Source organism: Lates calcarifer, linkage group LG1 (genome assembly GCF_001640805.2).
Source record: "Lates calcarifer isolate ASB-BC8 linkage group LG1, TLL_Latcal_v3, whole genome shotgun sequence".
In the NCBI taxonomy this organism is placed as follows: Eukaryota; Metazoa; Chordata; class Actinopteri; family Centropomidae; genus Lates; species Lates calcarifer.
Window position 1 is genome coordinate 13,596,337 of NC_066833.1, and position 26,526 is coordinate 13,622,862.

Consider the following 26,526-nt stretch of genomic DNA (forward strand, 5'->3'; position numbering starts at 1 on the left):
TATGTGTGTGTGTGCGTGTGTGAACGCCTGAGTGTGTGCCAGCACAGGGGTGTGACAGCCTGTCTTGGATGTGAGCGCACTCAGAAAGCATCTTGACTCAAACACAAACTCTTAACTGGTATATTTAAGGTGAGCAAGAGGCAGACAGCAAATTTAGATTTGTCAGATTTCTGTGGTGCAGATTATGTTCACCTCTGGCAGGAAAAACTAGAGAGAAATCACTTCCCACCCAGAAGCTGAACCACCCAGAGAGTAGCTAAGGGTGTCTGTACACACTCAAATACTTTCTCCACAGTTTGTCTCGGTGATATGATTTTCCTGAGGGTGTCTTTTTTCCGAATTTAACAGTGAGGTGGCTGCAGGCCCCTGCGGGCAATCGATCGGCATTCTTCTGCTTTACGCCAAACCTGTCTGTCCACCTGTCTGCCTGCCAGGTCTGAGTCACATGAAGGGCAACAGAGCCAGAGGGTAAGACACTGCAGGGAAGGAGACCTCTACCAAGCTGTGCAGGGCGGTCGTTTTGTGTGCGTAAGTGTGTGTTTTCAAAGGTAGGAAGTGGTGGGCAGGGGAGATGTTAAGATACTACTGTCTCTGAAGTCAAGCAAGATGAAAAGCCTGTGATCATCCTCTATCCTCTTACCTTCTGACAAAAGGCAAAGAAGAGTAGATTAGGTGTTTCCTTTAAAATTAATCACAGGGTGGAGTGACGTTAAGTGAGGAGGTCCGTGGGTCTGAAAACAGAATGCAAATGCCTTCAAAAAATTGTAGTTTTGCTCAATTCTTTTGGCGCAGCATTAGAAGCAAAAAAAAAGGCCCATGTGGCAATTTCTAAAAAACTGCAATATAGTCCATCACATCATGAGCTCACGCCAATGGTCATTTAGCAGTGATTAACAAAATTAAAAATAACATTAAGCAAAATATTTTGGTAAAATGTTTTGGCGAGTCTACTCCACGTCTAACTATAATGTACCTGGTTAGAAACAACATCTGGTTAGATCCAGCCTCGACATGACCACTGACCTCCAACCTGGACATGAAATTCAACTTTTTCCAGTGTGGCGCCGTTAGCCTAGGGCTTCAGAATCATAACCATGAACCATAATGCCCCCAGCTCACATCTGGGTGGGGACCTTTTGTGTAATTTCTCATCTCTCAACTGTTATCTATCCCCTAAAGCTCAATAGCCAGATTGAGAGTATGGTGAGCAGAAAACTCATGATGAAATCAGTGGGTGCGTTAAATGTTATGCAAACCATGTTGACCCTAGTGTTGCTTTCATCAGTGATGCACATGTGCTGGTGCACAATGCAAGTCTTCACACTACTCCACTGATCAGCAGTTGGTGGAGGTAACAAGCAAGCATATTGTGAGATCAAGACAGATGAGTCAAGTGTATCATGACAAAAATACAAAGATTTATTTAGCAAGAAGGAAAAAAAGCTCCCAAATAACACTGTTTATTCCTTAAATACAAGTGTAGTACAAATGTGTGTCAACACTGACAAGCTTTACTCCATAAGGTATTGGTGTGTTTCCCTGGGTGTCTAAGTAGATAGTGTATTTAAGTAAGCTTCTCACAGATAAGGCACTAACACATCTGAAGCGCTAGGGTAAATATAAAGTGGCAGTGTTTGTGAGTAAATGTTGATTTAGAAATCACACTTGAACTGGAAACCAGCACCACAGTGTCCCGTTTACTCTGTACTGTAAAAGGCTATGAGGTGTGAAACCCTGTTTTATCTCAACTCCAGGGAGAAGTGTGTAAAAAAAATGCTTAGAATATAATCACAAATGCATCCTCCCCCTCCTTCCTTTACCCCCTCAGTAAACACTGACTTGACATGATGCCTTCTCTTCCATAAGTCAGCTCTTTTCAGACAAACTTCTGACTATTTGTGTCAGCAGGAAAAATAGGGAGGCGAGTAAAACACAATATATATAAAAATATGCTGTAATATGTACCTAATCCAGAACCAAGCCTCAACCTAACCCTCAAAGCAAACTGTGATTGGACGGGAGAAGTTCAACGTTCAGGAATAAATCTTTCCCTTTGGAAAAACAGGAGAATCAGTGTGACTCCTGCAGGTTTTTGTAATGCTGGTTTAGGTTTAGAGCATCAAGGAAGTGTAAGAAAAAAAAAGTCAAACATAATACAGAGAAAGGATAAGGAATTATAATGCCTTGTGACCATGTTTATGACAGTTCTTCATGATAAATGCACTGAATAAAGCTTCAGAAATGATCACAGATACAGATTAAGCCGTTTTCAGACATGGATTCTGTAACCTTGGTGGATTTAGCTACATATCTGTTAAATTAATGGCGTATTTGGCATTTAAATACATGTCTGCAATTTGTCTGCATGTGTCCAGACTGTATTCCTTCTGACTGCAGCTATAGCAATACTGGAGAACAGCTGTGAGTTGTAAAAATAATAACATAATTGATATTAAAACTCACTTTGCAGTTGAATAAAATTCTCCACACCAACATGCAGAATTGCTGGCAACTGTACCTCGTGAAGTGCATGTCTGAAAAGGGCTTGATAATAAATTACAAGCATTTTACAGATTATAGACTGACTCATTGGAAAAGTCACAAGACTAATTTGGTTCTTTATAGAACATGATATGCTAAAGACATGGAAGACAGATAAAATGTAAATGATAAAGTCCCTTACACTGTGTGATTTGTACCTCTTGATGTCTTTTGATCTGTGTACAGTATCAAGTAAGGAGGCTGTGTGAGGATCAATCCACTGAGGTGTCCCTCAGTCTGGCCAAAAAAGGGAGGTATATGGAAAATAAATGTTTTATAGAAAAATGAAAGGATAAATATAAAATATTACACAAAAGAGGTATAAAACCCACAAAGAAGATTAAAAAATACTATTGAGGAAAGTGTACACAGGATTCTTGGGTACAGTCATTAAACTTTGGCACGTAATCAAACTTGCACACACTGCTGGTTTGTGTGGGGTTTTCCTGGTTAGTGTTTGAGACTGGCCACAAAGGGCTAGAAAAGGATGTGGGCAGAATGCCACTGGTTATACTGGTCATGATGGAGTGTACTTCAGAGTCTTCACATAAAGCCAGAACTAAAAGAGAGAACAAGAACAAGGGGGACAGATGTACATCAGTGGGTTAAGAACCAATTTTACAGCATTAAAAAATAAGCATACTTCACATTATTTCATTAAATTTCCTCTCTGCAGAGCCGCAGTGATGTAAACCATAAGTCAGTATTTGGTTAAGTCTGAAACACTGCAAAAATTTAACGGACAAATGTAAGTAGTTACCACGAGGAGAATCAAACACTAATATTCACCACGTCAGTCAGTGCTCTCGTGTATCTGAAATACACTCGATAGTCATTATGTTTGTTGCCCCACATTAGTTTTCCCAGCAGATGGCAATGTGTAATAAAATGAAATATTTCCATGAAATATAAGCATCAGCTTTCAGAACAAGTCTCTTACTTCTTGCGGTCTTTGTCCTTCTTGCCGTTGGCAGTGAGACTCTGGGCCTGTAGGAGCTGAGCAGCAGCTCGTCTCTTGCTGAAGGAACTCTGGTCCTCCTCCAGGAGTCTCTTCTTCTCCTCCAAGGCTGCTTTCTCGTCCGCATGGAGACGCTTCAGCTGCTCAAAACGGCTCTGCAGCTGAAACACACGCATGGACAGGGAACATGGTTAAATTACAGAAATGCTTATATTTCTGTATCAAGGAGAACAAATTACCAACTTCATTCTAGTACCATAAAGAGTAGTTGCCCTCCCCACTAAACCAAATTACATGTGAAATAGTAAAAAGGAAATATTTCCTCTATTTTGATTTTATCCAGTAAAAGAGTAAACGTTATGAAACAAATATGCTCTTTACTTTTCTAATAATTCAGAGGAAAGGTAAACAAAAATAAGAGAAAACAGAAAGAAAGCTGGTAAAATAATGTGCAATTATATAGATTTAAAAATAAGTACAATAAGTAAGTACAAATAACTACTTCCTGTGAGAGCTAAATGAAGACTTGATTACACAGAGATTTGGTTGAATAAAACTGAACTGAGTCATGGTTTCCAAAATTGTATCAGTTCGAGAAAATGAATTCAGCAAATCATACCCCCTGGGCCTGAATGTCTAGTTGTAGCCAATCAAACACTGTCAGTGACAGGTAGTGTGTGTGTATTTATGTGTGCATGTGTGTTTGTGTGTGCCTCTGCATGTCTATGAACCTCTCTCTCAGCCTCCTTCAGCTCCGCCTCCTTCTCCTTCACCCTCTGCACAAACATCTGTCTCATTTCATCCTCTCTCTTCTGCAGCTCCACCAGGAACTCCTGACGTTTGGCCTCGTAAGTCTGCTGCAAACTGCACACATGCACACAAACACACACAGATCAGCTGTCAGTCATGTCAGTTGTACATTTTTCTTAGTACAGATACAGAGATTGTGAGTTAGCAGCTCACCTGACAGGTTTGCACTCTGGGTCTGTGTCTTTGAAGCCCATCTCCTCCAGTTTGCAGCGTCTGTACAGCTCAGTAGTGGCGAGTGTGCGTCTGCTCTCTAAGGTCCTCCATGTTTACACAAATCAGCATCTCCCTCAGCTTCACAAAGTCACAGTGATTCTCGTTCTCCACTGACACACACAGACATTAGACAAGTTATAGGGTCATCTTCCTAGCTGATTCCTCCAGATCTTTTTATCTAAGGCTAGAAAACAATGTGCTGATTTCAATAGTTAGCTAAGTTTAGCTGTGATGATCTCTTTCTTTTGAGTGTAAAATCTTAGGTTTGAAGAGATTAATAGATGCCCACTGTATCAATTAACAGCAAGATCCTGAGTAATGGTTTTACAGAAACAGACACAACACACAGTGATTCATCTTACCTTGTACTACACCCCAGGGATACTGACGAGCCTTCACCATCTTATTGCCAACACTGACTTCCTCTGTGCTGCCTACTACAGCAAATGGCAAATGACCCTACAAAAACAGACACAGTATGAGGCTAGACTGCTAAAAAAAAAAGATAAAACATAGTGAGATTCACACTAATAATGCTAAAAAAAAGAACTTGTTTTAGGTGTAACATATACATTTATACACCAGCTCCCTTAGCCATTCCTCCTCACACACAGTACATCTACTTGTATAAGTTATATTTTTAAAACCTTGCTGATGCTACAAAGAAATTCAAATACAATTCTTCAATACAAACTAAAATATACTGTATGTGAAAATAAAAAACAACTGTGCACCTATGGGAATATACTGAAGATATGTAAGACTGATGACTATGAGCTAGAAAATCCACACAAAGAATAAACAAACCTTTCTAAAGCGGAGTTTCTGACCCGAAATACTTTAAGTAACTGTAAAATAAAGTTTTTACCTCAGTCTACAAACACTGGTAAGAAAACTATGGGCAACACTGTGGCACTATGTGTGTGACCTCTTACGTTCATAGTGGTGTTGACTTTGGCCACGGTCTCATCATCCAGGGGGAACTGGTAGATCTGGACGCCATTGCTGACCAGCTCACTCATGATTTTGATCTTAAACTTATGCAGCTCGCTCTTACTGATGGTGTCAGCCTTGGCGATCACAGGGATGATGTTCACCTACGGTAAGATGGGACACACATTCACAAACATTTTTCTTCCTCAGCTATCATCATTTACATCTACAGGTATTGCATGTAGCGTTGTATGAAACTGGTAAGAAAAAAAATTCTATGACTAACTTCCCTAAACGCAGGACTAAATAAATGGGCTAAAACAAGCTAATCTCACTGACCAGCACACCAGACTTAGTTGTAGTCTAGGAAGACGTTTCACCTCTCATCCAAGAGGCTTCATCAGTTCGTGTTTGCATGCGAACACAAACTTCCTTGAGATAACTATGACCTAGATAAATGAGAATATTCACAAGCCCACCACAAAACTACATGCAGACACATTTAAAAGGCAACAAATAGTCTGAAACAAAAGTACAAACAACAGCACAATTCAACAAAAACTTTAACCATTCAGAATTTGTTTTCATTAGTTTATGTAAAATTCTTTTTTAAGAACTCTTTTAGATATGTGTTATATAAACCATGTTTACTGATGTTATTTCTGGCTCAGCAGCCCACTCTGCTGTCCAAGGCATCCCACATTCCTGTCTGTCCGTCCTCTTGTCGTACCAGAGAAAGAGAGGTCTGAAATGAGTTGCTATCACTATACAAGCCTCTGGGCCAGACGGACCACACACCCGTACGCACATAGAGAATACACACTGATCCCAGCAGAAAAAACAAAACAATGCTTGGAGATCTGTTCCAACAGCTGTCTGAGTGACGGACAGTCTCTCTGTCAGTGCTGCACATTCAACAAATGGCTCTTTCTGTGTGTGTCTGTACAGTGACACAAAAGGACAACTCGAGTGTGTGTGCGTGAAGTGATTACAGCATTCCAACGCTTTTTCTACTCCATTCACACGCAAATCCGGGTCTACTGACACTCCGGCGCAGTGAAATCACACAAACACACAAAGAAACACAAAGTCGCGACACACAGAGAGCATGGGAAAGTTTCTGACCACTTCAAGAGTGATGGGAGGGGTTTTAGGCAGTTGGATAGTGAACCACTCCCAGCAGTCGGACAAAAAAGGAAAGTTTAGAAACGACCGCAGCGTAGCCCCTCATACAGAACCTCCCACTGTCTCTCACATGCATATCAGTTAATGATCAGTTTATCATGTAATGTTCACATTCACATTAGTGCCATGCAACATTTTTATAAGTCTAAAGACACGGCAATCATGTGACACTACATACGTCAGTCATCACACAAAGTGTAGATGATGATCCATATGTCTCTGGAACCTCAATTTACAACTTATTTACAGTGAACCGCTCAATATCTGTTAGTGGTGGAGTAGTGAGTGAGTTAACAAGGGAGTGATTTCAGACACAGCAGGATTTTCTATAACTAATCCTAAAAGGTTGATATAATCTCTATCACAATGAAGGGAACCATGCCACTGCCTCACTATCGTGAATTAAATGAGCTTAACAGTATATTCTCAACCTTGGAAACAGCAGTTGACAGGACAGGTTTCACTCAAAGTCCACGTACTCACTTGTAGATCTTTTGGTACAAGCCCTCGTCAACTGCTGTTTTCTACATCAAGTGTTAAGCTCAATTTTTAAACTAACATGGACAAAAGGTCAAAAAAATACATGGCTGCAGTGTCTGTCTTGGTTATTATTATCTTCTATTTTTATGCTAGACATGCCTGACTATAATAATATAACCAGCTGCTTCACAGTATAGTGCATCTACCATCATGTTTAGGACAGGAATTAAGCTATTAAGTGTGTGATTGCCCCAGGGATTGTAACCTATCTTTGTTGTCTTTCCCTTTTGTTTCAGGAAGTCAGAGGGTGCAGCTGAGACCTTTACAGGTGTACAGTACACCTGAGTAGTCTAGGCACAGGAATCTATGATGAATCAGACCTGCTAGGTCCTCTCATTCTCCTCCCCTGACCTGTTAACGGACTTTGCTCCCTGTATTTCACATCCATGCATTCTTACACTCCATAACATTCACGCATATCGTGTTTACACAGCTAACATGCTCACAAACATACTTTTTTTCTATTTCATATATTCAATTAAAACAATTTTCATTGTGGATTTCATTATTGGCCTCCTTCCTTTCTCACATACTAGCCAATGAAAAATATTTTCTTGGCTCCTCCTGTAAAATGAAAAAATGTCAAATTGCTTGATATTCCAAATATTTCCTGTTAATCCTTATCTGGGATAGACAGTACTTTCCAAAATGCTGCAGCATTTCAGAAATCCCACATCAAAGTGAATATACAAAATCCACCTGATGTATTGTACAATATGTCAGTCTGACCTTTTTTTGAGCATACACAGTGATCCTTCACATACCTTGCTGTCTAGTTTCTTCATAGTGACCAGGTCCAGGGATTTGAGTGAATGTCCTGAGGGGGAGATGAAGTAAAGGCAGGCATGGACTCGTGAGTCATGGTAGTTGTGAAGAGAGCGCTTGATCTTTAGCTCTTCCTGCAGATAACTCTCAAACTGCCTATCGATGTAGTCCACCACCGGCTGATAGCTACAGGAAAGACATATAAGGCTGATCAGTGATGTGGGTGATATGGATGGTAAACATGTATATAAAATAGGATGTTTACCTTAACACTCATTCTTAAACACATTTACTTTCATCATCACTCAAACTGCCTTGAACACTTTTTGAGACTGTCACTCTTGTTCACTGCCACACACTCTAGTCCTCCCACCTCTCTTGTTTGTTCATTTGGTCTCCGAAGCCCACAGTGTTGACCACGGTGAGGCGTAGCCTGACATTACTCTCCTGCAGGTCGTAGGTCTGGGCGCGCAGCTTAACCTGAGGCTCAAAATGGGATGACTCAAAGTTCTCAAAGTTGGTATTGAATAGAGTGTCCATTAGAGTAGACTTGCCAATACCAGTCTCACCTAGAGCCAGAAAAAAAGTGACACAATTTGTCATTATTAACCTTCATGGCTGAGATTCAATATTCTACTGTCATCACTGTCAATGACCCTAAGAAGTCTACTAATCCTTAAACTTCCTTCGGTAAAAAAAGGATGTCTGAACACCCAATCCTATTTTTACCACCTGACTGAGACATTTAAACCAGCATCCTCCAACTGCTGCCACAAAGTCAAATGTACCAGACTGATAAGACAGACCTAAGTGATAACATGTCCCTATAAGCATGTAGTGTCAAGTGAATGCTTACTTTTAGTAGTGGCATCCTCACACTGTCACATTGTATGTGTGTGTGTGTGTGTGTGTGTATCTGTGTGTGTGTGTGTGTGTGTGTGTATCTGTGTTTTAGTGGGCATTAAATTTACATACCGATGCAGAGAATATTAAAGCAGAAGCCCTGGCAGATGGACTTGTTGACAAGCTGATCGGGAAGACTGTCAAAGCCCACATGGCCTGCCAAGGAGAGAGGCCGGACTCCTTTATCCTGAGAAAGAAATCACACAAACACACAGATCATTCTCAAGATGTTGTAGCCATTTTCCTCCTATATGGGGTAATTGACTAAATTTCACTGTAGTGATGCACTCTAATCCATACTAAGATACATATTAACCTAGACTTTACATTTACCTATGCATAAATCTCCTATTGAGGGTAACTGAAATTAAATCACAAAAGACTGTAGTTATTGTTATCAAATGGAATTTGCTCAATACATTACCCGTTTTACGTACGTCATTTCTAAGAATTAAATCAGCTTTGTGATTTAAGAGTATTACATTAACAAGCGGCTCTTGACAACTCAATACAAATGATGTAAAAACATGCTGTAAAAGTCTGTATCTCACCAAATCAGACAGAAACGTGTGAAAATGATGACTTATCATGACATATATCTCCCGATGTACATGCTATAAAAAGCTTATCTTTAAAGACAGTCTATACCTAACTTTAATCCATCTTCCTAAATCTGCGCTCTCCGGTTGTCCTCCTCTGACCTGTACCTGTCTGCACAACTCTACAGTATCGGTAGTCAGCTAACCAGCAATAATCTGGTTAAAGAGTGTGGTACAAAATGCTGGCATTAAGGAAATTCCTCATGATAGATCTCCAACTTTTGACAGCTATATTCTATGTTGTTTACGTGGGAAACGCTTAATGTTCGCACACGTCTCAACGTATTTGTTTATTGCCAGATTTCTTGGTTGCAGTAGTACCCACTAAAGTTCATTCATAGGTGCTGCGATTTAGTGGCGCTTATCGAGCTAGCTTCGTGGCTAATGTTACCAACATAACTTAGTAGTACTGTATGGACTAGGAACATTTTGGTAACTTTCTGTGTTGGCAACTGCATCACAGCAGTGTTTCACCGTGCAACACACAACTATTTCCAGAAACTTTTGTGTGTTGAACGGCTAGCGTAGTGTTAGCCAGCCAGTGCTCCCTCCACCCCACCCCGCGGGTGTGTTTAGGTAAAAGATGTGATATTTAATCCATTTTTAAAAGGTGAAATCGGTGTTGAAAAGGCCCGCCTGATGCTCTGGATTTATGTCGACATGAAAGAGACAGATGTTGTTGAGTTCTGCACTGCAATACCGTTTGAAATGCTGCCAGGTTTTAACTTGAAAATAACTTGAAAGACAGAAACTAGTCATCAGGCCAGCGGTAGCTAACATAATGGTAGCCCTGGACACTCCCTGCTCAACTGTCAAGAACAGTGTCATTTGTCAACTCAAAAGAAGGAAAATACTAACCGGCTGTCGAGCAACATCCGAAGAAGCCATAGTTTTAGACAGAGGCTAATGTCCCAAATAGATTCACAAATAATAAAACTAAATTGACAAACGACCGACTTCTTTTTTTTTTTTCAGAATCCAGATCGGGACCGCCTCACAGTGTGTGCCGTCGACAACTGGACAGACTACACCACCCACAACAATGTAGGGTTGAGGTGATCTTTTGTTTATAAATGTGCTTTTAAACTAACATTATGTAAATATGGGGATTCTAACGTCTGTCATTTTTAAGGAGCGAAATATAGCACAGTTATAGGTACCTGAAGACTAACTATATTAATTTACTGTGGTAACACAACCCACCCCCCTTCTTTCAGAATGGTACAGCTCAACTTAATTTTCCCAGTCGCTCCCATGGTATGTGTTGGACTGTCTCAAAAAATAGTAAATTCGACATCAGTGCAACTATACAGCTGATGTTGATGCTGTCAGGCGTGAGTTTTTACCTTAAAAATTGAAAGAAATTTTAAGAATCTTTCGAAAAGTACATTGGTTGGCCTGCTTACTTAGTTTTGAAAGAAAAATCAAAGGTTCTCTCGGGTGTCACGGTAAAACAGATGTATTTCACTATGTTAGCTAAAAAATTTGGTAAAATAATTTTTCCACTCGTTTCATTACCATTGACGTTTGTGCATTTATTGTGTGCTTGTTGACCATATATAGGTTCTGAGTATTTGTTGGCCAACAAGATTACCATGGTTTGTTGCTGAAATATACCATTTCAGATATGTTACAGTTCTAGATCAATTCGTTATTCAATACAGATCCAAAGCACATTTCCACTTCTTTCTCATGCCATCACGGCAAAGTTGAGATTTAAAATAAACCCGTATTCTCCAAGAGAGTTCTTTTACTCCGCGGTCTTTTTTTTTTTTTTACACCTAATTGGAAGTTCTAGTTTACGAGGAGCACGGGAACGCAGCATGATTTTTGCCGTGGTGAGCCCGTTTGCTCGGTTTCTCCAGCGACGTGCTGCGACCCCTATCTGCCGGAGCGCGGCACTGTTCTTTCCCCATGGAGGAGAGGAAGAGGCCGGAGGAGGTGATGCTGTCATCTGTTGTCACCGACCGCAGTGAATGACAACAGCATGAACATGGGGTCGTTTTGAAACGTTCTTGTGCAACTTAATCATCTTTTGCCCGCGTGTTTGGGCCGTCCGGGATGACGATGGCGTCCCAGTGCACGGAGCAAGCCGTGCACGAGTTCCTGATGGAGAGAGGAGGGAGGGTCCAACAGATGGAGCTGATCGATCATTTCCTATCAGTTCTCGGGGAAAATGACCAGTCGAAGGAAGGGGTGGATCGTGAGGCGTTGAAACGCGTTGTGGACAACGTGGGTTTCGTGAAGGTGGAAAACGGTGTGAAATTTGTTTGTTTAAAGATTGAGGGCAGAGCGGAGTCGGTGATGTGTGCGGACGCAGACGGCTACGATCAAGCGGAGTGCAATGGTAATATCCAGGAGACACTGGACAACAATGTCAACGGCAACCCTGACAACGGAGACCAAACAGGTGAGGGAAGATGCAGCCTTTTGTGTCTTGTTCATTTGACTTAACCCCCTGTTTTGTACATGATTTGTTTGTTTATATTATGCTCTCTACACATCTAAACAAGGTTATGTTTATATTTGTGTATCTGTATCTCTACTTATTTATTAATTTGGTTAGGGTTGCGTTTTCTCCTAACCAGCTGATTAACACCATCAGGTGTCAAGGTTTGGCCATTGCTCTGCACAGGTTCAGACTAAAGCTGCTATGATTAACATCTGTGCAGGATACAGAGGATTTTGGGTAAAGATTATGCAACAACCTGTTAATTTCTACATGTAATCAACTGACTGCATCTTACATTATCAGAGCTGAATGACAATGATGTTCAATGGTTTCACAGGAGTACCCAGCCCACTTGGTGCAGTCCTTGACAATGACAAACAGTCAAATGGCAATAAGCAACCCACAACCCCCTCCCAGAATAAGGCCAACACGGGGACACCTACCTCTAGTGGAGGAGGGGAGGTGAAGCTGAGGGATAGGAGGAGGCGAGAGTCAGCCCCAGTTATCGGGATGCCAGATCTGGACCAGGCTCACCCTGGATGGTCCCACAGCCAGCAGGTGAGAGGGGCACGTAGGGTGTCCAGAGGCTCCCAGCGCGCCATTCTGACCAGCTGCCTATCTGAAGACAGCGCACTGGAGGGGCTGGACCCTATCGGAGATATCAACACGCCCAAGGGAAGTCGCAGGAACTTCATAGAGCTGATGATGAGTAGTTCTCCTCAGGTATGAAACTGCATGAAAAAAGCTTTTAAATAGGTTATTATTGTTATTAATTATAATTTTATTCTCAGCTTTACAAAGCTCTCTAGCAGTCAAAACAAGTAACAATATAAGCATGTAAGTCTGTTTATAAATGTATGGGCTTGAACCTTTAGGGAGAATGACTTATTTCGATGTAACGGAAAAATGCTGCTGCACTTCTTTCATTTGTTCCAAACTTTGAACCAGGTTATACTCTTGACCACACCTAAAGCAACAATGTCATGTCAGGTGTTTCACCTTTGGGTGTGCTCCAGAACATGAATGGCAGGCAGCTGTCCATAGCTGAAACTGAGCAGGTTCCCCTGCCTTTGCCACCGTGTAAGTGGCAGCGCGGCCAACAGCACAACCTTTGACTGCAGATGGACGCCATTTTGGGTGTGATCATAAATGCAATATGCATGACACATAATTCCACAGAAGCAGATGTCTGTGTTATGTAACTCAGTGATTTGACACATGGTGATGTAATCTAGCTTGCCGTTACTCTTAAGCAGGTTGACCTGTGAGCTTCTTTTAATGATCATCAAAACGCAACGACTGACGTAATATATGATTTAAAAACAGATTTGTTGTTTCTCAAAAATGGGTTAATGGCTTTATTTATGATACTGCTGAGATCCTGTGAAGAACCACTCAGGCAGTGTAGTGGTAAACAACTTTTCTAAAGAACTACTGTATTATCTGGTGTGACACAAAACTACTTATGTAAAGTGTGCTCCTCTCTCATGTTCGTCTTTTTGCAGGTTCGGAGGTCTCTCATCAACCGTGGCTCACGCCTCCGGGACTCAGTGAGGAGTGATGGCGATTCGGCATCACTCCTCTCCTCAGCCACTGATGAAGACTGTGCCTCAGTTACCCTGGACCCACTGGAGCACGAGTGGATGCTGTGCGCCTCAGACGGCCTATGGGAAAGCCTGCAGGCCCTGCTGTCTGTCGAGCCCAGCCTGGTGGCCAAGAGAGACTTTGTCACTGGCTTCACCTGTCTGCACTGGGCAGCTAAACAAGGCAAAGCTGAGCTGCTCTCCCAGCTGCTGGCCTTTGCCAAGGAGAATGCTATACCTGTGAATGTAAATGTGAGATCGAGTGCTGGATACACACCGCTACACCTGGCAGCCATGCATGGACACACACAGGTGGGTTGCAGCGACAGTGGTGTTAGTGGGGTGTCATGTGTCATCTGCTCAGTGAAGCAGCAGATGATTACCTACACTCTGTCTGCTCCAGCTTTTAGAGGTCTTCTTCAAAACATAGTAAATGACCCAGAAAAAGAAAGAAATAACTTAATTTTACTTAATTTAATCTCTTGTTATTATTATTAATGCAAAGCACAACCAATTGAAAGGATGTGTCTGATAATGAATGTGACAATCTTAGAACCTGAGCCTAAGAAATGGATCCCTAAATGCATTTTGTCTACTGTTCTTTTTTGGCTCCAAAAATAAAATCCAAACATCTACACAGACACTTTGTCAGAGAAGACAACTAGTGCATTAATGTCAACATGCTTGATCAAAGGTGATACATGTAAGTTTTCGCTATCGCTACATTGCCAACAGTAGCTATAACTGCAGTTTACTGAGCAGTCTAGAAGAAGCATTGCAAGTTTAGCATCAAACTTCATTCCTTTACTCACCTAAAGCTGTCTCCAGCGGAGGAAAGCACTGCCAGTGTTAACTCTTGTTTTGCTACTATTTCTATCACTTTTCTTCAACTGAGGTTAGCGTGCTAACCAGCTAGCCCAGACCCTTCCCATCTCATAATACCACTTTGTGAGCATGAGAAGAAGTAGTGCTGTCCAGAGAGCATATTCTAATCTTCTGTCTTGAATGAAGGCTAAAGCTCCTGCTAAGTAAAAAGCTGTTAATGCTAACATTGTCTATTTAGCATTTGCTAAAACTTACACATAGTACCTTTAATTATTTTTTACATTTTAATATATTTTTCAGCTGACAATCACAAATGTACAGTATTACTATTAGACAAATCTAAGCCAATGAGGCACCAGTAAATTCTACGTAAAATTTCAGTGCCTGAATTTTATGTGATGTGCTGTGGTTGACAGGTGGTTCGAGTATTGCTGTCAGACTGGGAGGCAGACCCTGAGGCTCGAGACTACAGTGGGAGGCGAGCCATCCAGTACCTTCCCCCACCGCTGGCTGCTGACCTGCAGGAAGAGGGAGTGGTCACTTCACCGGGCGCCGAGTCGGACAGCGAAAACGCTAACGGCAGCAGCAGTGGAGGAGGGCGCGGCTGGAGGTTTCCTAGAGTTCTCCAGGGCAACCTGAACCCACTACGGCTGCTGAACCCACCGGCTGAGGCAGCAGAGGATGCAGTTGGGACAGGGAAGACTAAAGGAGGCATGCAGAGGAAGTCGTCTCTCAGTCGTCTGAATGCCCGGCTGCACCGAGGGCGCCACCGTGCCCAGATCATCCATAGCGCCTCTTTTAGGGACACGGGGGAGGTGGGAAGAGGAGAGGAGCTCCCTAGCAGTCCTCTCCGAACCCGACCACTGTCCAACCTGTTTGGATGAAGTCACACCAGTCTGAACCAGAGATATAGATATTTACACCAGTTTGACAAGTTTTGATTTACAGGATAAAGTTTATTCACTTTTATAAGCTGACAGGTCAGATCTTTTTATAACCAAAACTAATAGTTCACATCCTAATACACCATGTCAAGCTGTTTTTAAAGTTTTATTATTACAGGATTTGAAATGAAAAATCTCAAATGTATGATTTTCTAAACAAATGTAACTTATTTTTGTTTCTATTGCAGTTTTTAGACTTAAGTTGACCACTAACTGGAGAACACTGTTTAGATAGAATTTTTGTTTTAATTTGTTTTTGTTTGTTTGTTTGTTTTGTTTGTTTTGTTTATTTGTTTTTTGCCATGACAATTCATTGATTTAAACCTGATTCACTGCTCTGTGAATTGCTTCTGAAGTTTTGAAGTTGAATTTTTGTGTTAGTGGGTTTTTCTACACTTTTTTCAGGCTCTGCTTCAGCGCAGGTAACATACATTACACCATTTTTTTTAGTTCTATACCTTTCACTGGGACAATGTTCACACAAATGCAAAAGCAACAGGAGGGATTGTTTTGGGTTTTCACTTTAGTTTTGACTCACAGTGGTGAGGAATTTGAGAACAGCACTTGGTTTGATTCCACCAAGATATCCGAAATCATGTTTTTGTTTGCAGAGTGAAGTAATATATTTCTAGAACTCATTTTATATATTTCATATACTATATTCTTTGATTGGATGGTGCTGAATATTTTTTTAATTTTCAAGTAGCAGATTTTGATTTTCAAACTGACAAATCTCGTCTGTCCAAACAACCATGTACAGTCAGTATGTTTGCACTTGTCACTTTGAAGATGGTACGTGATAATATAAGGAAACTGCATAAACTAAACTATGTTTTTGGTCCTAGTTAATACTCACATGTTAATATTGTATACACACAATAAGCAGGCCATCACATTGTTACACCTTTACATGTATAATCTACTGCATATATAAATGTACAAATGAGATACTGTAATTTTTCTACACCCTTCACTTATCTTGATCAATAGTTGGTGAGAGTTAGTTTGGTCACAGTGATAGGCTGCCATGGCTTTAGTCAGATCTAATTACTTATATAAAGACTGATCAGTGACACAGAATAGGTGTTTCAAAGGGTGGAGGCACAGGGAAAGCTAACAATGTTTCTATACCTTTTTATACTGACCGTACCTCAAATCCTCTGAGCCTGGTTCAGTTATTGTTACATTGCTTATATGGGGGGCGGGTTAAGTGGTGTAGGTTTCTGAAGGTCAGTTGCTGTGTTTTTACAGTGTTTTCAGATATTTAATTCTGACTATTTTCATTCCAAAAACTATTCTTAAATAATGGCACAGATTCACTGTTTCATGCAGAATTTACATTTGAACAATACCCAGGGAACAGATGCATAATGTAAATGAGAATCAGTTCAGGTTAAGGTCTAGCAACCATGGAGAGACACCCACTGATCAGACAGACAGACAGACAGTCAATATACAATAAAAATACTGCGTCATATGATGTTGAATATAAGATCTATATTGTCCCCATGTATCGGTCTGACTTTGCATGCACACAATCATTTGCTCATTAATAGTGTCTGTGTCATCTGTGAATGTTAAAGAGTCCAGATCCGAATATGCTGTATGTTTAGCCAAGGAGCACATTGACTTTTTTACTGATTTCCCAAATATGTGAACCTTATTTACTCAATGACACTTCCCAGATTTCATGAATGTTCCCTTTGTAGCATTTGTACTCAAATCATAGGGCTTCATGTAATTGTATGGTTAACACTTTTGACGTAGAAACTTGTTATACAGATGTACTTTGACATCAATTTTTTCACCTGCATGAATTGGGGAAATGTAAATGCTGTGTTATTTTTATTTCTATAAGTCATTGTGTCTTTCTTCTTTGGAAAATACTGTGAAGTTATGATGTGGTGTGAAAGCAGTAACACCACTGTCATTTTTCTCTTTATGTCTCATCCTTAAATATTATAAAGCAATAATTATTTGTGTAAAACTGGACTCGGTGCTCTCTTCTGTTCAAATCAATGCTCAGTAAGTAGATTATTTATAGATTATGTAGTAGATATTCATTTTAATGTCAGAATAGCAAATCAAAACACAAATTTTGGTGGGGGCATCCAACCGGAATGCACAAAAGCTCCAAATGAAGCACACTGCTTCATCTGCCATTCCTGCTGACACTGTGGGATTGTTCTTGTCTGGTGGTGCTGAATAATTGATGAGCTGATGACCCTCTCTGCCAGCTTTAGTACTGCGTTTACAGCATATCCTCAGCTTCCTGTCCACAAGCTCCCCATGTGTCACTGGACCCGAAAAATTCACAGCCAGTCCTTGTTCTGCATGTCAGGTGTGTGTGTGTGTGTGTGTGTGTACCCGTCTATTGTTACAAGGACCAAAAGTCCTCTAAAGATGTGACTGAATGATCTGAACTGACCTCTCTACATTGGCTACTCTGGTCTAGTTTCACTTATTTAATGCAAATTCACAACAATGTAAATTGCAGATATAGGTTAGGTTATAAGGTTATAAGTGACAGTGGGTGTGTAGGTGAGCTTGTTATCCTTGCCATGCCACTGAGGATAAGAGGCATAAACACAAAAAGCAGAGGATGTTGATATTCATAAGCCATCATATGTGTAAGAGGGATAGGGTACATTTCCAGTTGGTGTACTCAGCGCCTGTGACAGGATAGATAACTACAGTCCTGACAATCCTCTTGTGGCACTTAGGTTCTCCTAGCTCCATGTCTGGGCCTGTTCCCTACTTCATGTTTACCAGAACTAATCAACCATATAAAAGCAGGATTACATATAAACAGTCATTTCATACTACAAATGTGTTGCTTGTGTAAATGTTAACACTGTAGAGTCTGAGTCTGCTCTTTTGATCTTCTCTAATCTCTGTTATTTGCCCTTATCTACTAGTCAAAAAAGATTTACAGAGGTCAGCAAAGGGATGATTTTTCCTCAGCCTGTAGATTCCAGAGTTGCCTTAGGCTGTCTATCTGTTAGATGACTGCTGATCTGGACAGAGCAGAGAGCCTGTCTGACTGCAGCTACTGACCTACATACACAGTGAAGGGAGAAATGCCTATTATGTAAATTCCTCTGCCATCTTTTCAGGGAAACTGTGCCAACTTTTTTGCCTGGGGCCTCCACTGTTGGACTATTCCATGTCCAATCTATGCGCATCTTTCAGTCTCTCCCCAAATAGTTACCACAGTGATGATGACATTCATTCAACAGTGCCAAATAGGCATCAAGAAAGTAACAAATGTGCACTGCTGGATGTTGTTTTGTCTCATGGCATACAGTGCCAATTTAAAGTATTCAACCCCCCTCAGAGGTTTTCATGTTTTATTGTTTTACCATATTGGATCAAAGTGGATTTATTGTGGCTCTTTTGATCCACAAGAGACCCCTTAATAACAAACTGAAAACAGATAAATACAAAGTTATCTAAATCAGTTATAAATATTAAGTACAAAATACTTGTTTGCTTGTTTATACTTGTTTATACCACTATCAAATGAAATCCCTTGACTACACATAGATTATTTTCATTTAACTAGTTATTTAACTGTAAAACCAACCACCTGGTTAACTGATGACTGTGGTGTGCCATATCAAACGGAATGAATACTTATGCAAACACAGCATTTTTACTTTAAATTAATTTAGTTGACTTTGTAGAAATCTTTTTTTTTACCTAGATACAGGTTTTTTCCTGTTGTTCAGTGTCAGAAAACCACATCACCACATGATTCAATGTTGTTAAACAATGTAATAGACACACTTCCAAACTTCTTAACGGATAAGTATAGATAATGATTTTTTTTTAATATCATTTAAACATTTTTCGTATTTCCACATGGTGTCGCTGTTTAAAAATAACGCCACCTCAATGCTGCTGTTTGTGCAGGTCAAAGTTCACTGCATGCGGAAGTGGCATGTAGTTGGTGTTTTTCCTATCATTTCTCCGACGTTGTGTGGTTCTCTGTAAATCAATACAAGAAGTTTGTTGAATTTTTTTAAGCAGGAGGCTAACTTTTGTTAGGTATGTCTTGGTTATATTTATCGTGATGCCTGACGTTAGAATAATGTCATGTTAAAGTAGTCGGACGTTGTTTAAAAGCTGTACCAATAGAGTTACACAGCACTTCAAGCTAACTAGCTTGCAACTAGCTGGAAATAACCAATACCACGTTTGCTGCTGTAATTGACCAAACCTGTCTTCACATTTTTGCTAACGTTTTGTCCAGTATGGTCTATTAAGTAATAACATTAGTTATTTGATACTTTAAACAGCCATCGAGGTTATCCCTCAGCATCACGTTTACAGCTATCGTTACATTAGTAACGCTACACTCACAGTGTGGTAGCGCTTAGTAACGGCGGGTTAACAAACCACAAACACCGCCGTAGCCATGATGGTGTTTTAGTACTATCATGACGATGTAATGTAATAACTTTAAAACCAGTTACGTTGACTAGATAACTTAGCTGTGTGAAGCTTGAAGGTATGGTGTGAAAAGCATTATCTTAAGTTAAATTTCATAAATAAATCCGTCGATAGTTTTTTAGCTTACGTCTAGCAAATGCTAACATCTGTATAAATAAAAACAACAGACGAATACTTGTTCCTTATGTTCGGCTTTCTGAATTAGATGTGAGTTATTAAAGGGAGGCAGCAATGTTTTCTTAGCGATTTCATTAATTTTGTACAAGGATTGTGTGTTTGCAACAGTGCAGACATTAAATCTTTAGCTTGTTGTGTCTGGCTTGGAGATCTCCGCAGAATATCGCAGGAAGAGGGCAGTTTGAATCATAACCTTGAATTTGTAAACCACTATTTCTTTCGTTTTCATTTTTAATATAATGGTAGATGACTATGACTAGTACTAAAATATGGGTTAGTTCAAGAAAGGCAAACATGTACTAAAAGTCTTAACTGTTTCTCCGAACTTCATGCAGCTTCCTCACCTGTCTGCACCAATGACCACCATCGTCCATGATACAACAGAGGCAGTGTGCCTCTCCACCGAATACAACCTGTACCTCAAGCCCATTGCCAAAATGACTGTCAGTGTGGCACTGCCCCAGCTTAAGCTACCTGGCAAGAGCATCTCCAACTGGGAGGTAATGGAGAGGGTAAAGGCCATGGTAGCTCCAGAGCAGTTTTCAGCCCTGCGAATATCTAAGAGCACCATGGATTTCATCCGCTTTGAGGGAGAGGTGGAAAACAAGACAGTGGTCAAGAGCCTACTGGGTCGTCTAGATGGGAAGAGCATTAAACTCAGTGGATTTACTGATGTACTGAAGGTAAGGGTGACATTATAGTGTCACGTTTATTTGCGGCGTCTGTAACTGGTACTTCCTTCATTACTTTGGAGGCTGAAGTATGTGGTGCAGTTGAGTTGCACTGTATTATTCTGGCGGGTGTTTCTAATATTTTGCCCATCTCATTTATAACAATGAAAGACTAAGTATTAGCAACAATTCTCATTGATATACAGTACAAGTACACAGCATCATAAACTTCTGCCTCTAAAATTAACATATTTATTTAAACCTTGGTTTACTGCAGGACTGTTGTATTAACCTGCATTCGTTTAGCTAGGTTTATGTAACTAACTTGCAGCTGAGTGTACAACAACGCATTTGTCCCTCTCTCCTCTCAGGTTCGCGCAGTAGAGAATAAGGTGGACTTCCCTACACGTCACGACTGGGACTCATTTTTTCGCGACGCCAAGGACATGAATGAGACACTGCCAGGGGAGAGACCTGACACTATCCACCTGGAGGGGCTTCCTTGCCGCTGGTTCAGCCAGAAGGACAGCCCATACCCAGACCGGCCTTCTGAAGAGGTCCTCACTGCTGTTTTCCAGATCTTTGGCAAGGTGGTTTATATTTTTATATTTCGGCCTAATTAAGCATAAGCAAGGCTGGTATAACAGAATATGTGTATACATTTTGTAATCATTAAAGGTGACATTACTCTAAGTGACATAATAAGGGATGTGGAAAATCAGGGCCATATAGAGCTGCAATCCCCCCTCAAACTGGCTGAAGATTTTTTTTTCACTCCCAACAATCAGATTCTGTTGATTGTGGGTCCTGTTGGGTTAATTGTAGGTGTTTTAACTGTTTTAATTGTAGGTGCGAAATGTTGACATCCCCATGTTGGACCCATACAGAGAGGAAATGCTGGACAAGAACTTCAGTACATTCAGCTTTGGGGGCCATCTGAACTTTGAGGCTTATGTCCAGTACCAGGAATACTGTGGCTTCACCAAGGCCATGGACACTCTGCGTGGCATGAAGCTGATGCTCAAAGGAGACGATGGAAAGGCAGTGGCTTGCAACATCAAGGTACTGCAGGCTAAAGAAAAAATTTAAGAGTTTAAATAATCATTAAGATGTGTAAGGACACTTCATTTTTTACAGTCAGGCTAAGAATGAACAAGGCTTTGTGCTTCCTTGTTGCTGATCACATGTTGAATTGTTGACATAGTTTAGAGCTAATACAGTGCAGGAGAGGAGTGGAGCTGTACTTGTAGCTTTGTCACTGGAAAAGTTGGCCCTCATTCATTTCATTGAAACCCCTGTGTTAACACAGAGCAGCAGCAATGCAATCAAACACAGTTGAGAAGATGGAGATAAAATGATTGTCCCTGACTTTCCACTGTTGTAATGTCATTCCTTATCCCCACAAACCCATGGATGTATTTCTCAATATCAGCTCCACAGATCCTATTTCATTTTCTCACCAATACCTGCAGCTGCCTGCCCCCACCTACGCAGGTCTTTGCAATTGTTTTTCAACACGTTATTATTTTTAGTCTCAATGATCACTATGGGCATATCAGAGATCTGCGTGTTGCTGTTTTGTGTGTGGAGCCACCAGTGAAGTGCTGAAGTTTTGCAACAAGATTGTGTTGTTCAAAGTCACACAGCAGCTTTAAGACCTTTTAGTGGAATGGGAATTAAATCTGCATTGTCATTATTTTCAAAGGTAATAAGGTTAGAGGAGAGCAAGGGCTCTTAATCTACAAAATAAAGCCTCACTGCGAAATCTAAATCAGGGTTGAAGAAGCAAAGGAGGGTCTGTATAAAAGAAATGACAAGCAAAATAAGATTTTGTAAGTTTTTTCTACTGTTAAATTGCATAAATACAGAAAGAGAAGGCTTCTTATAATTTCAGCAGCTCTTGTCTGAGCATGAGGAGTTTTATCTAGCTTGCATATGACATGACCCAGCCTGATCAACACTGCACTGAGTCGGTTTTACCCAAGGCACTGTGGTAATCAACAGGAAAACTATAAAACTGTGGATTACAATATCAATATCATGCTGTGGTAATTGACATTTTCTACCATCTGTTCTTCACTGGAAGCCATGATCTACCATGCCAGAAGAGCCTAAACCCTCTAGAGTACCCATTTGTTGGAAATATAAGAAAGTATGAATCTGACTAACTTTTTGAAAGAGAGATTCTTCTAAAAAACATATTTTTGTGTTCATATTATTGTGTTTTCTCCAGGTGTCCTTTGACACCAGCAAGCACCTGAGTGAGTCAGCTCTGAAGAGGAGGAGCCTGGAGAGGATGAAGTTGCAGGAGCTGGAGAGGCAGAGAGAGGAGCAGAAACGACGAGAGAAGGAGGAAGAAGAGCGCCGTAAGGAGGAAGAGAGGTATGATGGGAACCAAAGAGCAATGGAAAGCTTGTTTATAATGAAAAAGAACCCCAGAAGATTTATGTAACTGTGTGAGACAGGGTGGCAACTTTCAGCTCACGGTATTGTACTACTGGATTCATATTTTATGGGAAAGACATTAAATGAAAATAGTGGTAAAAACTTGGAACTGAAGTATCATTCACTTTGGCTAGCAGATAGCAAATAGTAGAAAATATGGTTTAACTCAGATCTGCTCAACAACAAGAATTAAGCAATTGTTAGATGTTGTGAACAATACATTGGTTTAACATAATGAAACAGGACAGCAACTTAGTATAAGGAGCATTAAGTGAGTGTTTGGAAATTCATCATCAGTATGATGAAACAAGTTTGTTTTGTAGATTATTGCTGCAGCAACCTTACTCAGTACTGAAATAGTAATGCATTGCTATGTGTTACTAATTAACAAGAGTAGAATAAAAAATTCCTCATCATACCAACAGATATTCACAGATTCCTAACCCTTTTTCAGGAAACAGAAGGAGCAGGAAGAGGAAGAGAAGGAGAGGAAGAAGGAGGAGAGGCTGCGGAAGCGAGAGCAGAAGCTTCGCGAGAGAGAGCAAAGGAGGAACCTGAAGAGGGTGAGGCGCCAGCAGGAGGAGGAGCAAAAGAAGCTGCAGATGAAGATTGCAATGGAGGAGAGGAGGCTACTGCTTGCTCAGCGCAACCTAGAATCTATACGGCTCATTGCTGAACTGCTGACCAGGGCCAAGGTACGGCATGCACACAAAGATGAAATATACACCTCCAAATGGGTATACGCAATTACAATCTGGTATATATGGTCGAACACTTCTGATTTTAGCAGTACTGTGGTTATCTACAAATTTGATACTTCAGTACCCTTGCAAACACTGCAACTTTATCAGACCATTTATTCTATACCAAACGAAGAACTGTAAGTTACTGTAAGTTAAGCTGTATCATTTCAAACTTCACAAACTTGTTGTTTCATATTGACCGAGAGCAAAGTAGAGCTGTGTTTTGTCCTCACTGACTTGGATTTTGCAGACAATGAAATATTTGGGAACTTTAATCTTCAGTTTCAACTAAATAAATTGTGACAAACTGTCACTCACAGTATATCTTTATTTATTCATTTATTTTTATCTCTAGCCAATTTTATTGTTTCTCTTATCTGCAGGCCCTGAAGCAGCAGCAACAAGAGAAAGAGAGGGCTGAGCGCGAGGAGCAGGAGAGGCAGGAGCAGGCTCGACAGAAGGAAGAATTAGCACGGCTTCAGCAGCTGGAGGCCTGCCGACGGAAGCAGGAGGAGGAGCTCCGCAGGGTGGAGGTGGAGAAGGAGCGAGCTCTGGAGCTCCAGCGTCGAGAGAAGGAGCTAAGAGAGAGACTGCTTTGCAATCTGTTGAAGAAGAGCAACGGAACAACCTCTCCAGGCTCGCAGGACCAGGCTAATCCTGTAAGGACCGAAGAGGCCTCTGTTCCTGGAGGCACTGATGTGATGTTGGAGGTTCTGGGCCGGGTGAATGGAGTGAAGGAAGCTGAGAGCAAAGATAAACAAGTGTCCAAGTCTAGTATGTATGCCCACGTGTCGGGGAAAAACAGAGCAACGGAGGAGAGGAGAGGAGGGGAGGACAGGAAGAAAGACCGGGAGGGAAGGAGGGAGGAGGTGGCGAGAAGCAGGCATAGCAGGGAGCAAGCAAGGGACCCGGACCGCTCCCACAGAGACAGGAGCTCCCATGGCAGGGGCAGGAGGCGGCGCTCCTACAGCCACAGCAGGAGGCAGAGAAGCTCCAGCCACCATAGGAGGAGCTCCAGTCATCACAAGAAGAGCTACAGTCACCATGGCAGCAGGAGGCGCAGCCATAGTAGCAGGAGCACAAGCTCAAGTAGAGACAGGAGCAGGAGCAGCAGTGGGAGGAGTTACAGCGGGGGGAGGAGTCATAGACGCAGTCACCGTAGATACAGCAGAAGCAGCTCTAGGAGCAGCAATAAGAGTAGAGACAGAAGGAGTCACAGTCATTATAGTCGAAGATACAGGAGACACAGCAAACAGTAGGGACAGGAGCCACTCCAGACAACGCTAAACTCATCAGATTATCAGTTTATTAATTGATATTTTAGATATTTTTGGTCTGTTAATTAAGTAATGTGGCAGTGCACCAAATACCAGAAGAACTGGTTCAGATTTAGTTATCTACTGTATGCACCAGTCATTACATTGGCAGTTGAGAGCATGACCTAGCCTATTGATGATCTTTTTTCCCCAGTTTGTCGTTGTGCATGAGCAACAATGAGCTATAGAAAGAGGCAGGTACAGAGAACAAATTGTGTTGTTATTTTTAATGTGGCTGTTCATCCACACCTGCGGCCTAACTTGAAAATATCCTGAAAATAAAACACAGCACCCAGCACTAACATGTAATCAGCATTAAGTTTTAAATACTTTTAGATCAAGCCTCCTACAAGCACCTGAACTACTACTCATTGCTGTCATGGAATACCTTTAAATGGACAAATTAAGTGTAATGAATGGCTGCTGCTCCATCATAATTGTTTCCAGAGACTTTAAGACTCATACCTCTGTGTTTTAGACTGACTTTTAGACCTGCTGGTGTCATTGTCATGTGTTATCTGCCTACAGCATTTCTTGGAATACTGCTTCAGTACTGGCTGTGTTGCTGTTAAGCAGCTCAGAAAAACACGCAACCACAACAACAGACAGTATTTTTGAAGATGACGTTGTCTCCATGATTTCTTTTTGTCTTGTTTTGAATTATTGAATATTTGGAAAGGAAGCAGTGAGGAGTTATGTGAGCTAACTAATGTGCAAACTTTGGCTGTTTCTGAAATCACTCCCTTTTTACTGTATAGTGGACAATGTTTACCCTCTGCTGTTGTATTTGTGTATGAGTCTGCATTGCAAGTGTGTAATTGTATTCACTGTGTAGTGCCCTCAAAATGGAATGAAAAAAGTTGTGTGCATGGCATTTAAACTAGTGAGTATCCATTACTTGAATGAAGGAGTGATTTCAGAGACAGCCTTGATGTTGAACGTCATAATGACTCTTTCCTTGGTCATGTGAGTCTTGAATACAAGTGATGGATTTCAGACCACTTTAGTTTTTCAAGTTTGGAACAAAGTTTAGAAAACCAGCTTCTGGGATTCATGTCAAGTCAGCACAGCACCAAGTACAAATAGGATGCTCGGATGTAACTTGTGCTTTCACAGTAGTACTGCATTCATTCCTTTTACCGTACTGGTTACTGTACAGGCTGCTCTTGAAGCTGAATTTGAGCTTAGGAGAAGTCTGTCTCAGTTTTGTTGACACTTGTACTTTGATACAGTTACTTGTCACAGCAAAACCCATTTGTTCTGTATACTGTTTGCTCATGAACATGACGTGCATACAAATGGTTAAAATAAAAATCCAAGCTGAGAACTTTTAGAAAGCTTAGAAATTGATTGCCACTATGAGAGGCTTTAAAATATCAAAAGTGTTCAAATAGGTTTCTGATCACTTTCTGCCACCTAAATTTTCTACTTTAAAATTGTATGTTCCAACATTTTAATGTTTGTCAGA

The 26,526-nt window shown here is 40.9% G+C and overlaps 3 protein-coding genes across 3 annotated transcripts; 2 read left to right on the forward strand and 1 right to left on the reverse strand.

Annotated features, from left to right (window-relative positions):
- Window positions 1-1,396: 1,396 nt before the first annotated feature.
- On the reverse strand, window positions 1,397-10,475 carry septin10 (septin 10). Its single transcript, XM_018690466.2, is given in 11 exon segments — window positions 1,397-3,100; window positions 3,482-3,660; window positions 4,231-4,363; window positions 4,463-4,533; window positions 4,535-4,632; window positions 4,885-4,981; window positions 5,458-5,619; window positions 7,945-8,131; window positions 8,319-8,514; window positions 8,921-9,035; window positions 10,306-10,475. Coding segments are annotated over 11 exon segments (1,284 nt in total). The 5' UTR covers window positions 10,336-10,475; the 3' UTR covers window positions 1,397-3,084.
- A 606-nt stretch (window positions 10,476-11,081) lies between these two features.
- On the forward strand, window positions 11,082-17,238 carry sowahca (sosondowah ankyrin repeat domain family Ca). Its single transcript, XM_018690465.2, has 4 exons — window positions 11,082-11,857; window positions 12,237-12,622; window positions 13,405-13,794; window positions 14,724-17,238. The coding sequence occupies exons 1-4, from the start codon at window positions 11,509-11,511 to the stop codon at window positions 15,189-15,191; spliced, it is 1,593 nt and encodes a 530-aa protein (XP_018545981.1). The 5' UTR covers window positions 11,082-11,508; the 3' UTR covers window positions 15,192-17,238.
- A 1,938-nt stretch (window positions 17,239-19,176) lies between these two features.
- akap17a (A kinase (PRKA) anchor protein 17A) lies at window positions 19,177-26,385 on the forward strand. The gene is made up of 7 exons (XM_018690467.2): window positions 19,177-19,301; window positions 20,219-20,566; window positions 20,926-21,144; window positions 21,404-21,616; window positions 22,788-22,936; window positions 23,454-23,694; window positions 24,126-26,385. Exons 2-7 carry the CDS (start codon window positions 20,240-20,242, stop codon window positions 24,999-25,001), a joined length of 2,025 nt encoding a protein of 674 aa, XP_018545983.1. The 5' UTR covers window positions 19,177-19,301; window positions 20,219-20,239; the 3' UTR covers window positions 25,002-26,385.
- Window positions 26,386-26,526: the final 141 nt, after the last annotated feature.

What these genes read in the sequence shown, in the direction of transcription:
- sowahca (XM_018690465.2), top strand. Translation starts at nt 11,509, where the DNA reads ATGACGATGGCGTCCCAGTGCACGGAGCAAGCCGTGCACGAGTTCCTG. An exon ending in TGACAACGGAGACCAAACAG is followed by an intron (nt 11,858 to 12,236) that starts GTGAGGGAAGAT and finishes ATGGTTTCACAG; the next exon opens with GAGTACCCAGCCCACTTGGT. An exon ending in TGATGAGTAGTTCTCCTCAG is followed by an intron (nt 12,623 to 13,404) that starts GTATGAAACTGC and finishes GTCTTTTTGCAG; the next exon opens with GTTCGGAGGTCTCTCATCAA.
- akap17a (XM_018690467.2), top strand. Translation starts at nt 20,240, where the DNA reads ATGACCACCATCGTCCATGATACAACAGAGGCAGTGTGCCTCTCCACC. An exon ending in GATTTACTGATGTACTGAAG is followed by an intron (nt 20,567 to 20,925) that starts GTAAGGGTGACA and finishes CTCTCCTCTCAG; the next exon opens with GTTCGCGCAGTAGAGAATAA. An exon ending in AACTGCTGACCAGGGCCAAG is followed by an intron (nt 23,695 to 24,125) that starts GTACGGCATGCA and finishes TCTTATCTGCAG; the next exon opens with GCCCTGAAGCAGCAGCAACA.